The 13059-nt window shown below is 36.4% G+C and overlaps 1 protein-coding gene across 1 annotated transcript; it reads left to right on the forward strand.

Annotated features, from left to right (window-relative positions):
- Nucleotides 1-1687: 1687 nt before the first annotated feature.
- LOC105138544 (kiwellin-like) lies at nucleotides 1688-12858 on the forward strand. Its single transcript, XM_011044651.1, has 3 exons — nucleotides 1688-2207; nucleotides 2369-2506; nucleotides 12637-12858. Exons 1-3 carry the CDS (start codon nucleotides 1718-1720, stop codon nucleotides 12648-12650), a joined length of 642 nt encoding a protein of 213 aa, XP_011042953.1. The 5' UTR covers nucleotides 1688-1717; the 3' UTR covers nucleotides 12651-12858.
- The last annotated feature ends 201 nt before the right edge of the window (nucleotides 12859-13059 follow it).

A 13059-nucleotide genomic window follows, 5' to 3' on the forward strand; every position in this document is an offset into this window, starting at 1 on the left:
AGCTGTTAATAAAATAATTTTAGTTTTAATTTATAATATTTATTTTTTATTGATGAGTAAATTGATTTAAAGCTGCCCCTTACCATTAAATTATCAAAAGATAACCCAACTTGACACCCACCGATTCATTTCTTCCCTTGTCTTTGCGTTACTCGACAGCTCATAATGAGCGTGTTTTGGCTAGCGGCAGCTGTTGAAGTTTGAAGGAATCACAAAAAATTATGCTTTTTAAGTGTTTTTAAAGTAGAAACTCAGTTTTTTTTAAAAAAAAAAAAATCTTGCACCAGTTTTTAAGGAGTTCTAACCTCAATTTTTTTATAATCATTAAAAAATAATTTTTTTATCATAAATCTATTTGCAGTATTATACACATCTATTAAAATTCTTTTTATTAAATCTGTGAGTGGAATACTTATTTATCTCTTTTTTTTAATTTGGAAATCACATCTTTATTGAAGAATCCATCAATTGATTGTCAAATTGTAATAAAACCTTATTTATCAACTTTTACAATAACTCCCATTTTCTCACACGCCATACAATAACACATATTTATCTCTCTAAAACCCTCCTTCAACCCCCACAATTCATTTCATTCTCCTTTTAAAACCCTTTTATTTTTATCTTTCCATAACACAAGACTCCACGGCCTAAATAAAAACTTCTATCCAAACATAGCAGATAGTCAAAGTTTGTATTAACAATCTAATTTATAATATTTTAACTCCAAGACTATAAAATTAATATATGTATCTTTTTAATCATATTATTTTTAAAATTACTTTTGAATATATTTTTAACTAAACACTTTTAAACTATTTTTTTATTCAACATCAATTTTAATCATAGTTTTAATTAAATATATATTTTATCAAATCAACCATAATTAAAATTATTTTTATTTAAATTAATTTTTAAATTATAATCACAAAAATTATTATAATAATATCAAACACATCCTAAGCACGACGACACATCAGGTGCATGGTGCCTATGCGACCAGGAAGGTGATCATCACAAGATTGGCTTTCGATGACAGCATCTGCCCAAACACATAATTTGGTGAGTTAAGAGCCGAGAATTCTACCAATTGGTTCAATCAATTTACATGCGACTTTAAATTATTAATTTTTAAAGTATTTCTGAATTATATTAATGTGTTGATGATAAAAATAATTATTTTAAAAAATATATTTTAATATATTTTTAAATAAGAAATAATTTAAAAAAATATCAAAACTACAAACACTACTTAATTAATATTTAATATCTGGCTAATTGGTCAACTACATACAGTCTTACCTGACCCGTCTCACTTGGGCAAAGACTCTGGACTCAGCCCTCTCGAAGCGCAATTACCGGGTACGCATGTTCAAAGACTTTGGACTCAGCCCTCTCAAAGCTCATAAATCCCAGACGCGCATCTTTCTTCTCCAGCCAATGACTGACTTCTTGTAAAGGAGTCGGCTGTTATGTTATTAAGAAATAAATAATGCTAAAAATTTAAACAAAAAATACGATAAAAAAAGTTTTAAGAATACACATAAAAAAATTATAATTTATGTGTCTTTTAAAACTTTTTTTTTAATGTTTGGCACTATCTTCAAGAAAACTAGATGCTATCACGTACTCATTTATGAATTGTTCTTGACCAACTCTATATATACACACACCGAACCCCTCGACACGTTCAGAGCCGGACACGGAATCAAAAACAATGAGAAAATCACTTCTTGTTTATCTTTCCCTCCTCTCCAGTATTTTCTATTTTACATTCCCTTCAAATGCCATCTCCTCCTGCAATGGCCCATGCCAAACATCCGATGACTGTGATGGCCAGCTAATTTGCATCAATGGAAAGTGCAATGATGATCCCGATGTTGGCACTAACATATGCAGTGGAGGCAGTAGTCCATCACCTCCAGAGGGCAACTGCCAACCCTCTGGCACCCTGACATGTGGAGACAATGCCTACCCTACATACACTTGCTCACCTCCAGAGTCATCCTCAACAGATGCACAGTTAACTTTAAATGATTTCAGTGAAGGAGGCGATGGGGGAGCCCCATCAGAGTGTGATGAGAGTTACCATGCTAAAACGGAGCTTGTGGTGGCACTTTCGACAGGATGGTTCGCTGGGCGCTCAAAGTGTGGGAGTATGATCAGAATCTCTGCTAATGGAAGGAGTGTGACCGCCAAGGTCGTAGATGAGTGTGATTCCATGCATGGATGTGATAGCGAGCATGCGAATCAGCCACCATGCATGTAAGAATAATATTGTTGATGATTCTGATGCTGTGTGGGAAGCCTTGGGTCTGGATAAAGATAATTTCTGCTAATGGAAGGAGTGTGACCGCCAGGGTCGTAGATGAGTGTGATTCCATGCATGGATGTGATAGCGAGCATGCGAATCAGCCACCATGTAAGAATAATATTGTTGATGGTTCTGATGCTGTGTGGGAAGCCTTGGGTCTGGATAAAGAAGTAGGAGTTGTGCCCGTTACATGTTCTATGGCCCAGACTGTGATAGCGAGCATGCGAATCAGCCACCATGTAAGAATAATATTGTTGATGGTTCTGATGCTGTGTGGGAAGCCTTGGGTCTGGATAAAGAAGTAGGAGTTGTGCCCGTTACATGGTCTATGGCCTAGACGACGAACGATCGATGATCAAGTTGGCGGGCATGAGAACCAGAGGTTTTTTGGACAATTCACTTGGTTCCAAGGCTTCGGGTAATAATGGAGTGATAAATCAGTCGAGGAACTAGCTAGTACTCACATGAAGGAGTGCCAGAGTCTACGAGTATGTAACAGTAACGTAATCAATAAAATCGAGGGATTATTAATTAGTTGTATTCCAGTAATTGTATACACCAACCTTTGATCAAGTTCCTCTTTGGTGAGGAGTTTATTTGTTCTCTACTCAAATTAAGATTTAATTAAAAAGTTGCCTCTCCCACTTATATCGATCTTAGATTAGATATAATCTCTTCAAAAAATCAAAAAATAAACTATTAATAATATTTATCTGTCAGCAGATTTCTTTTAATAGTAAGATAAAAATGTATCTTCAAATTAAATTAATTTTATTTTTACCATCTTAGCTGAGTTTTAAAGTCAAAAGGCGAATCTGATAACTTGAATTGTGATTAAATTAATAAATAATATTAACATTGAAAATCCAAAAAATAATGCATTCAACACCAACTTATATTGACCAAACCCTTACCTCCTAATAATAATTTGCAAGCTTTTTTTTTTTTTTTAGATTAACGTGGGTGTTCGGGCCAGCTTGCGCGCACCACGACTAATCCCACGGGCCCTGAAGTTAACGACCATGTAAGCCTCCAGTGGCCATCATATGAGCAACCAAGGACTCGAACCTGAGACCACAGAGAAAGCAAACCCCTTGATCCCAAATCCTTACCACTTGGTCAACCACATAGATGGTTAATAATTTGCAAGCTATAGCTTACCAGTGATGGCCAATTTGACATTTTCTACTGGCAAATACAGCGAAGCAGGGACGTGATAGTGCCGTACTGCCATGGGTTCAAGCTCAGCGAAGACGTAAAGTTAAAAACTAGGCCACTTGAACTTATTCATCGTTGTGATCCGAACAGCTATTTGTATTTAAACAGACTTCTTTGGTAATAAAATCATATGAGCGTGAACTAAATAGTTAAATCGATCTAAAAAAATTTAGTTGTTAATAAAATAATTTCAGTTTTAATTTATAATATTTATTTTTTTATTGATGGGTAAATTGGTTTAAAGCTGCTCCTAAGCGTTAAATTATCAAAAGATAACCCAACCCGACACCCACCGATTAATTTCTTCCCCCGTCGTTGCCTTGCTCGACAGCTCAGATCAAGCACTGAGACAACCCAACAGGTGCATGCTATCTGTGCGACGACCAGCAAGGTGATCATCACAGGATTGGCTACCGATGACAACGTCTGCCCAAACACAAACAATATCACCCAAATTCTTGAATGAAAGAAACAAAACAAAACCCTTCATGATCCGGTTTTTACATTTCCTTTTCTTAAAATCCGGGGACAATTGCATCTCTCATTTTTCACCTTTACTTTGCTTATTTTTATTGAAAATAAATGCCCTCGCTAGATGTGTAAAATTTAAAATTGAGGGTTGAAGATGTGGTTGAGAATGTGATAGTGATTATTTATTGAAATATTTTTTATTTAAAAATATATTAAAATAATTTTTTTTTTTTATTTTTAAAAAATTATGTGTGCATTAAAATAATTTTAAAATTTTTAAAAATTGATGAAAGACGCGTTCTCGAACCGCCTCTTATTATTAACCATGGACTATAAATGTTTTCAACTTGATATGAAATGGTTAATGCAATGACTTGCAAGTTCTTGGCTCGATGCCAAGTCTAGACCCTGGTGAGTTAAGAGCCGAGAATTCTACTAATTGGTTGAAGCAGTTGACATGCATTTTTAATAATGTGAATTCTAAACAGATTAACTTGATTGTTGTCAAATGATAATATAATGAGACTATATAGTTACATTTCTGTAGAATTTTAAAGCAGAGAAGAGACATGAGACAATGCAGTAAAACATAGTTCTACATTTATAATATTTTTATTCTGGACATATATATATAGACACACATGCATACATACAAAAGAAAAAACTTGCTACAAGGAAAGACAATTCTACGTATTATTTTTCCTACAATATGCTAAAATAATAAATATACAATAACATCTAAAATAACATCTAAACTAGATAATAAATAAGTTATACTTGGTAATATCATAATAGTAAAGATCTTCAAAATCGCTTTAATATCTTCAATACCCCCCTTAAGCTCGATATAGCGAATTGATGGATTCAAGCTTGCTTAATAACTGATGAAATTGAGTGGAAGATAAGGCTTTGATAAGTACATCAGCTAGTTAATCATAAAAATACATATACTGAGGATGGATGAGTTTAGCTTGAACTTGCTGACGAATATAATGACAATCTACTTCAATATGTTTGGTGTGTTCATAAAATATCAGGTTGGACACAATATAAATAGCAGTTTGATTGTCACAAAACAATATCATAAAAGTGATAGTAGAAAAACCTAAATCTCTAATGAGTTGTTTAAGCCATATCAGTTTATAAGTAGCAGAAATCATAGCACGATACTCTATTTTAAACATTGAGTGAGTTACTATTGATTGTTTTTTGTTTTTTCAAAACACTAAATTTTCTCCAACAAACATACAATATTTAATGATAAATCAATGATTAAGAGAATTTCTTGCCTAATCAAAATTAGTATAGTCATGAAGTTAATATGACCTCTGAGAGTCATAAGAATGCCATGACCAATTGCCTCTTTTAGATACAGTAAGATACATTTTACCATACCATGATGCTAACTGTTGAAGCATACATATATTGATTGATAAGGCTGACCATAAATGTAATATCCAGTTCGAGTGATTATTAAATAAATTAATTTACCAACAATCTTCTGATAATGAGTGCAAGAAGTGAGAGGTTCACTTGAAGGGTCTAATTTTCACTTGCTGTCTAAAGGGTTTGTAACCAACTTTGTGTGTTACATGTCAGCATCCTTCAATAGATCAATGACATATTTACGCTGATTAAGAAAATAACCTTTACTGGAGGCGGCCATTTCAATGCCTAGGAAGTACTTTAAGGAGCCAAGATCCTTAATCGAAAATTGTTGTTGAAGCTCCCTCTTAAGTTAAGTGATTGAGTCATTATTACTCCCTGATTATAATCAGATCATCTACCTATATTAGCATAACTAGTTTATGAGAGGAACCAAGTTGAATAAATAAAGAAGAATTTGCAGAACTTCTTGTAAAACCAAGATTGTCAAGTGTAAAACTCAATTTTGCATGCCAGACCCGAGAACTCAGGCCATAAATAGACTTATAAAGTTTGCAGACAAGTGTGGTGTTTCCATTACGTGGATGTCCAGGAGGAAGTTTCATGAACACTTCTTCAAGTTCTCCATGTAAAAAGGCATTTCTTATATCCATTTGACATAGGAACCATGTGAAGCCAACCGCCTTAGTAAAAAAATGGTGGGAGAAGGTGTAGTCATCCTTTTACACCTTAGTCAAAAATGATGGGAGAAGGTGTAGCCATCTTAGTCAAAAATTGTATGCATCAAATTGGTGTTATTTGTCTAACCCCTTGTCTTTTGCATGGATGCTTGCCTATAAATAGGCAATGCATCCAAACATTATAAACACACCACAAGAGAGAAAGAAGAGAGGGTGAGGAGAGAGTAATCCCATAAAATTATGAGGTATCTGTGAGATAGTAAGTGAGGTGTTTTCTCCTAATAATAGAGAGATTTTTTGTTGAATACAACTTCTCTCTAATAATAGGAGAATAACAAAAAATCTCTCTATTATTAGGAGAAAACACATGTAAGAATAATATTGTTGATGATTCTGATGCTGTGTGGGAAGCCTTGGGTCTGGATAAAGCCTTCTATACTTGCCCGTGGATGTAGCCAAATTGGGTGAACCACGTAAATTCTTGTGTGTCATTTCTCATTTTATCTTGTCCCTTACCTTTTGTCTTGTCAGGTTTGCATGCCAGTATCCTAACAGTGGTATCAGAGCCTCCTGGTTGGTGTTGTTAATACACAAAAGTTATTCGTGTATACAGTTACTATTCACCTATACGGCACTATTCATCCATACAGTACTGTTCACATACGTTGCTGTTGGCATATATAGAAAGTCAGTGCGGTGATTAAATACAGTCTAGGAAGTTCTGTCTAAGGAGATTGGGTTTTAAGCGGGACCATTTGTTTCTATATACGTTACAGATCTGTGAAACGGTGATAGCTGAATAGATCTTGGTGAATACAATGGCAGTAAAGTATGAGATTGAGAGGTTTAATGGGAGCAATTTCTCATTGTGGAAAATGAGAATCAAGGCAATCTTAAAGAAAGACAATTGCTTGGCAGCAATTGGGGATCGGCCCGGGGAGATCACTGATGATGCAAAATGAAATGAGATGGATGGCAATGCTATTGCTAACATACATTTAGCATTAGCCGATGAAGTATTATCAAGTGTGGCGGAGAAAAAAACAGCTAAGGAGATATGGGAGACTCTAACAAAGCTATACGAGTCCAAGTCTTTGCATAATAAGATTTTCTTAAAGCGGAGACTTTATACCCTTCAAATGGTAAAAACCACATCGGTAACTGATCACATCAACATAATAAGAACTCTATTTTATCAACTCACTACATTGGGCCAGCAAATAGAGGAAAATGAACGTGCAGAGCTTCTACTTCAAAGTCTTCCTGATTCATATGATCAACTCATTATCAACTTGACAAATAATATCCTCTCAGATTATCTAGTCTTGAAGAAGAAGAAAATAGGCGCAAAAACAAAGGAGACAAAAACAGTTCAAACCAAGCAGAGGTGTTGTTGGTGTTAAGAGGAAGATCAACGGAGCGTGGCTCTAGTGGGAGTCAAAGACAGGGGAGGTCCAAATTAAGAAGTAAGAAGGCTATGAAATGCTATAACTGTGGCAAAAGGGGGCACTTCAAAAAAGATTGTTGGTTTAAAAAGGATATAGAGAATACTGCAAAGTCATCAAAATCTCAAGGATGTGTTGCGAGCACCTCAGAAGATGGAGAGATTTTATATAGTGAAGCAGTGACAATCTCTACAGATAAAGAAGAGCTCACTGAGGTCTGGCTAATGGATTCAAGAGCAACATAACATATGACTCCTAATCGAGATTGGTTCCATACATATAAACCCATCTCTGGAGGTAAAGTGTTCATGGGTGATAATCATGCTTTAGAGATTGTTGGCATTGGCACCATCAAATTGAAGATGTATGATGGCTTAATTCGTACTATTTCAGAAGTGCAACATGTGAAAGACTTAAAGAAGAATCTTTTGTCCATAGGACAATTTGATAGTCTTGGCTGTAAGATCCGAACAGATAATGGAATTATGAAAATCATCAAAGGAGCGCTGGTGGTTTTAAAGGTAAGAAAGACAGTTGTAAATATATTTGCATTAATGAGAGAAACACATCATGAGGCAGAAGCATCAATCGCATCAGCCAGTCCTGCAGAAGAGAAGACGATGATGTGGCATCAAAAACTAGGTCACATGTTAGAAAAAGGTTTAAAGGTTCTCTCTGATCAGAAGTTACTCCCTAGGCTTATAAAGGTTACTTTACCTTTTTATGAGCAATGTGTTACAAGTAAACAACACAGGTTGAAGTTTGGCACATCAATAACTAAGAGCAAATGCATCTTAGACCTGATTCACTCTGATGTTTGGCAAGCACCGGTTGTATCCTTGGGAGGAGCAAGATACTTTGTATCATTCATAGATGACTTCTCCAGGAGATGTTGGGTGTATCCAATTAGAAGGAAGACATATGTGCTTACAGTCTTTAAAACTTTCAAAGTGCGGGTGGAACTTGAATATGAAAAGAAGATCAAGTGTTTGAGGACTGACAATGGAGGAGAATATACCAGTGATGAATTTGATAACTTCTGTCAACATGAAGGTATCAAAAGGCAATTCACAATGGCATACACTCCACAGCAAAATGGAGTGGCAGAGCGGATGAACAGAACTCTATTAGAAAGAACAAGAGCAATGTTGAAGACTGCAGGTCTAGGAAAGTCATTTTAGGCAGAAGCAGTCAATACCGCTTGTTATGTGATAAATCGATCTCCATCAACCGCAATTGAGCTAAAGACACCGATGGAGATGTGGACTGGAAAACCAGCTGATTATTCTCGATTGCATATATTTGGAAGTCTTATGTATATGATGTACAATACACAAGAAGTTAGTAAGCTGGATTCAAAATCCAGAAAATATATATTCTTAGGATATGCTGATGGAGTGAAGGGGTATCGCTTGTGGGATCCCACTACCCACAAAGTAGTTATCAGCAGAGATGCTATATTTGCAGAAGGTAAAATGTGCATGGAAGAACATAATAGCATTCTAAAGGAGACTACAGCAGTTCATGTGGAAAATACTTAGAATCATACTTCTTCTGAAGTTGTACCAGAGCATGAAGAGTAAGAACAAATAGAGTCTGAAACTCCTGAAGTTCGATCGTCGACTCGTGAAAGAAGACCACCGGCTTGGCACTCAGAATATGTTACTGAAAGTAACATTGCATACTGTCTTCTAATAGAGGATGGAGAGCCATCAACTTTCCATGAGGCTATTAAAAGCACAAATGTGTCTATGTGGATGACAGCAATGCAAAAGGAGATTGAAGCTCTGCACAAGAATAATACTTGGGATCTTGTTCCGCTACCACAAGGCAGAAAGGCCATTGGCAACAAATGGGTTTACAAGATAAAACGTGATGGCAATGATATCGTGCAAGATTGGTGGTGAAAGGTTATGCTCAGAAAGAAGGAATAGACTTCAATGAGATATTTTCTCCGGTGGTACGACTTACGACAATCAGAGTAGTCTTGGAAATGTGTGCTATATTTGATCTTCACTTGGAGCAGTTAGATGTGAAAACTGTATTTCTTCATGGAGAACTTGAAGAAGAAATTTATATGCTCCAACTAGAGGGTTTTGCTGAAACAGGCAAGAAGAACTTGGTTTGCAGGTTGAACAAATCTCTATACGGTCTCAAACAGGCGCCGAGGTATTGGTATAAGAGATTTAATTCCTTCATAATTAGCCTTGGGTACAACAAACTCAGTTCAGACCATTGTACGTATTACAAGAGGTTTGAAGAAGATTTCATCATTTTGTTGTTGTACGTGGATGACATGTTGGTGATAGGCCCCAACAAAGATCGAGTCCAAGAATTAAAGGCACAGTTGGCTAGGGAATTTGATATGAAGGACTTGGAACCAGCAAACAAGATTCTAGGGATGCAAATTTACCGAGACAGAAGTAAGAGGAAGATTTGGCTTTCTCAAAAGAATTATTTGAAGAAGATCTTGCGACGCTTCAACATGCAAGATTGTAAGCCAATTTCCACCCCACTTCCTATTAACTTCAAATTATCCTCAAGTATGTCTCCTAGCAATGAAGTAGAGAGGATGGAGATGTCTCGAGTACCGTATGCATCAGCAGTGGGAAGTTTAATGTTTGCCATGATATGTACAAGACTAGACATTGCACAAGCAGTGGGAGCAGTTAGTCGATACATGGCAAATCCTGGTAGAGAGCATTGGAATACTATTAAGAGGATCTTGAGATATATCAAGGGTACCTCAGATGCTGCATTATGTTATGGAGGATCAGAATTTACTATCAGAGGTTATATTGATTCAAATTTTGCTGGTGACCTTGAGAAAGAAAGTCCACTACAGGCTATGTGTTCATAATTGCAGGAGGAGCTGTGAGCTGGGTTTCTAAACTTCAGACTGTTGTAGCGTTATCCACAATAGAAGCTGAGTACATGGCAGCTACACAAGTTTGTAAAGAAGCAATATGGATGAAGAAACTTATGGAGGAACTCGGGCACAAACAAGAGAATATTCTTTTGTATTGTGATAGTCAAAGTGCCTTGCATATTGTAAGGAATCCAGCGTTTCATTCAAGAACAAAACACATAGATGTTCAGTATCACTTTGTTTGCTAAGTGGTGGAAGATGGAAGTGTGGATTTTCAGAAGATTCACACAAAGGAAAACCCAGCAGATGTTTTGACGAACCGGTTAACACTGATAAGTATATATGGTGCAGATCCTCTTACGGCCTAGCAGAAACGTAAGCAGCATAAAGATGACAAGTATAGCAAGGATAGAAGAAGCACAAATGATCAAGTGTGAAGACTTGATTAAATCATCAAAGTCTTCAAGTGGGAGAATGTGAAGCCAACCACCTTCGTCAAAAAAGGTGGGAGAAGGTGTAGTCATCCTTTTACACCTTAGTCAAAAATGGTAGGAGAAGGTGTAGTCATTTTAGTCAAAAATTGTATGCAATGGTGGGAAAAGGTGTAGTCATCCTTTTACACCTTAGTCAAAAATGGTGGGAGAAGGTGTAGCCATCTTAGTCAAAAATTGTATGCACCAAATTGATGCTAATTGCCTAACCCCTTGTCTTTTGCATGGATGCTTGCCTATAAATAGACAATGCATCCAAGCATTATACACACCACAAGAGAGAAAGAAGAGAGGGTAAGGAGAGAGTAATCCCACAAAATTGTGAGGTATTTGTGAGATAGTAAGTAAGATGTTTTCTCCTAATAATAGAGAGATTTTTTGTTATTCTCTATTATTAGAGAGAAGTTGTATTCCCACATTACTTAGTAAAATTCTTCTATACTTGCCCGTGGACGTAGCCAAATTGGGTGAACCACGTAAATTCTTGTGTGTCATTTCTCATTTTATCTTGTCCCTTACCTTTTGTCTTGTCGGGTTTGCATGTCAGTATCCTAACATTGCCCGTGGATGTGGTCAAATTGGATGAACTATGTAAATTCTTGTGTGTCATTTCTCATTTTATCTTGTCTCTTATCTTTTATCTTATCGAGTTTGCATGCCAGTATCCTAATAAACCATCCTTGATTCACAACAATTAATAGAAGGATTCTAATAGTAGTCATCTTGGCCACGAGAACAAATATTTTCTGAACAAATATTTTCTTATAGTTAACATCAAATTTTTAAGTGAAACCTTGAGCAACTAGATAAATTTTATACCGATCAACTAAGCATCTGACTTACATTTCATCTTAAATATTCAACAACAACCATCTGACTCCGGACTCAGCCCTCTCGAAGCACAATTACCGGGTACGTACGTTCAAAGACTTTGGACTCAGCCCTCTCAAAGCTAATAAATCCCACAACCGCATCTTTCTTCTCCAGCAAATGACTGACTTCTTCTAAAGGAGTCGGCTGTCATGTTATTAAGAAATAAATAATGCTAAAGATTTAAACAAAAAATACGATAAAAAAAGTTTTAAGAATAACATAGAAAAATTATAATTTATGTGTCTTTTTAAACTTTTTTTTTAATGTTTAATATTATCTTCAGAAAAATTAGATGCTATCACGTACTCATTTATGAATTGTTCTTGACCAACTCTATATATACACACATCGAACCCCTCGACACATTCAAAGCCAGACACAGAGTGTGATGAGAGAACGGAAAGTGCAATGATGATCCCGATGGTGGCACCAACATATGCAGTGGAGGCAGGAGTCCATCACCTCCAGAGGGCAACTGCCAAACCTCTGGCACCCTGACATATGGAGATAATTCCTACCCTACATACACTTGCTCACCTCCAGAGTCATCCTCAACAGATGCACAGTTAACTTCAAATGACTTTAGTGAAGGAGGCGATGGAGGCGCCCCATCAGAGTGTGATGAGAGTTACCATGCTAAAACGGAGCTTGTGGTGGCACTTTCGACAGGATGGTTCGCTGGGCGCTCAAGGTGTGGGAGTATGATCATAATTTCTGCTAATGGAAGGAGTGTGACCGCCAGGGTCGTAGATGAGTGTGATTCCATGCATGGATGTGATAGCGAGCATGCGAATCAGCCACCATGCATGTAAGAATAATATTGTTGATGATTCTGATGCTGTGTGGGAAGCCTTGGGTCTGGATAAAGGAGGAGTTGTGCCGGTTACATGGTCTATGGCCTAGGTGACGAACGAGCGATGATCATGTTGGTGGTAATAAGAACGTGAGGTTTTCTGGACAATTCACTTGGTTCCAAGGCTTCGGGTAATGATTGAGTGATAAATTAGTCGAGGAACTAGCTAGCACTCATATGAAGGAGTTCCACAGTCTACGAGGATGTAACAGTAACGTAATCAATAAAATCGAGGGATTATTAATTAGTTGTATTCAAGTTATTGTATACAACAACCTTTGATCGAGTTCCTCTTTGGTGAGGTGTTTATTTATTCTATCCCCAAATTAAAATTTAATTAAAAAGTTGCCTCTCACACTAGTTCATATAAAAAACAAAGTCTAATGATTACCGAAACCTTTGAGATAAAATAAAAATACACAGTGGCCATAGCATATGACTAAAATAATGAGTCGCATT

This window comes from Populus euphratica, unplaced genomic scaffold (assembly GCF_000495115.2).
Source record: "Populus euphratica unplaced genomic scaffold, PopEup_1.0 scaffold79.1, whole genome shotgun sequence".
Classification (NCBI taxonomy): Eukaryota; Viridiplantae; Streptophyta; class Magnoliopsida; order Malpighiales; family Salicaceae; genus Populus; species Populus euphratica.

What these genes read in the sequence shown, in the direction of transcription:
- LOC105138544 (XM_011044651.1), top strand. Translation starts at nt 1,718, where the DNA reads ATGAGAAAATCACTTCTTGTTTATCTTTCCCTCCTCTCCAGTATTTTC. An exon ending in TGTGACCGCCAAGGTCGTAG is followed by an intron (nt 2,208 to 2,368) that starts ATGAGTGTGATT and finishes CCAGGGTCGTAG; the next exon opens with ATGAGTGTGATTCCATGCAT.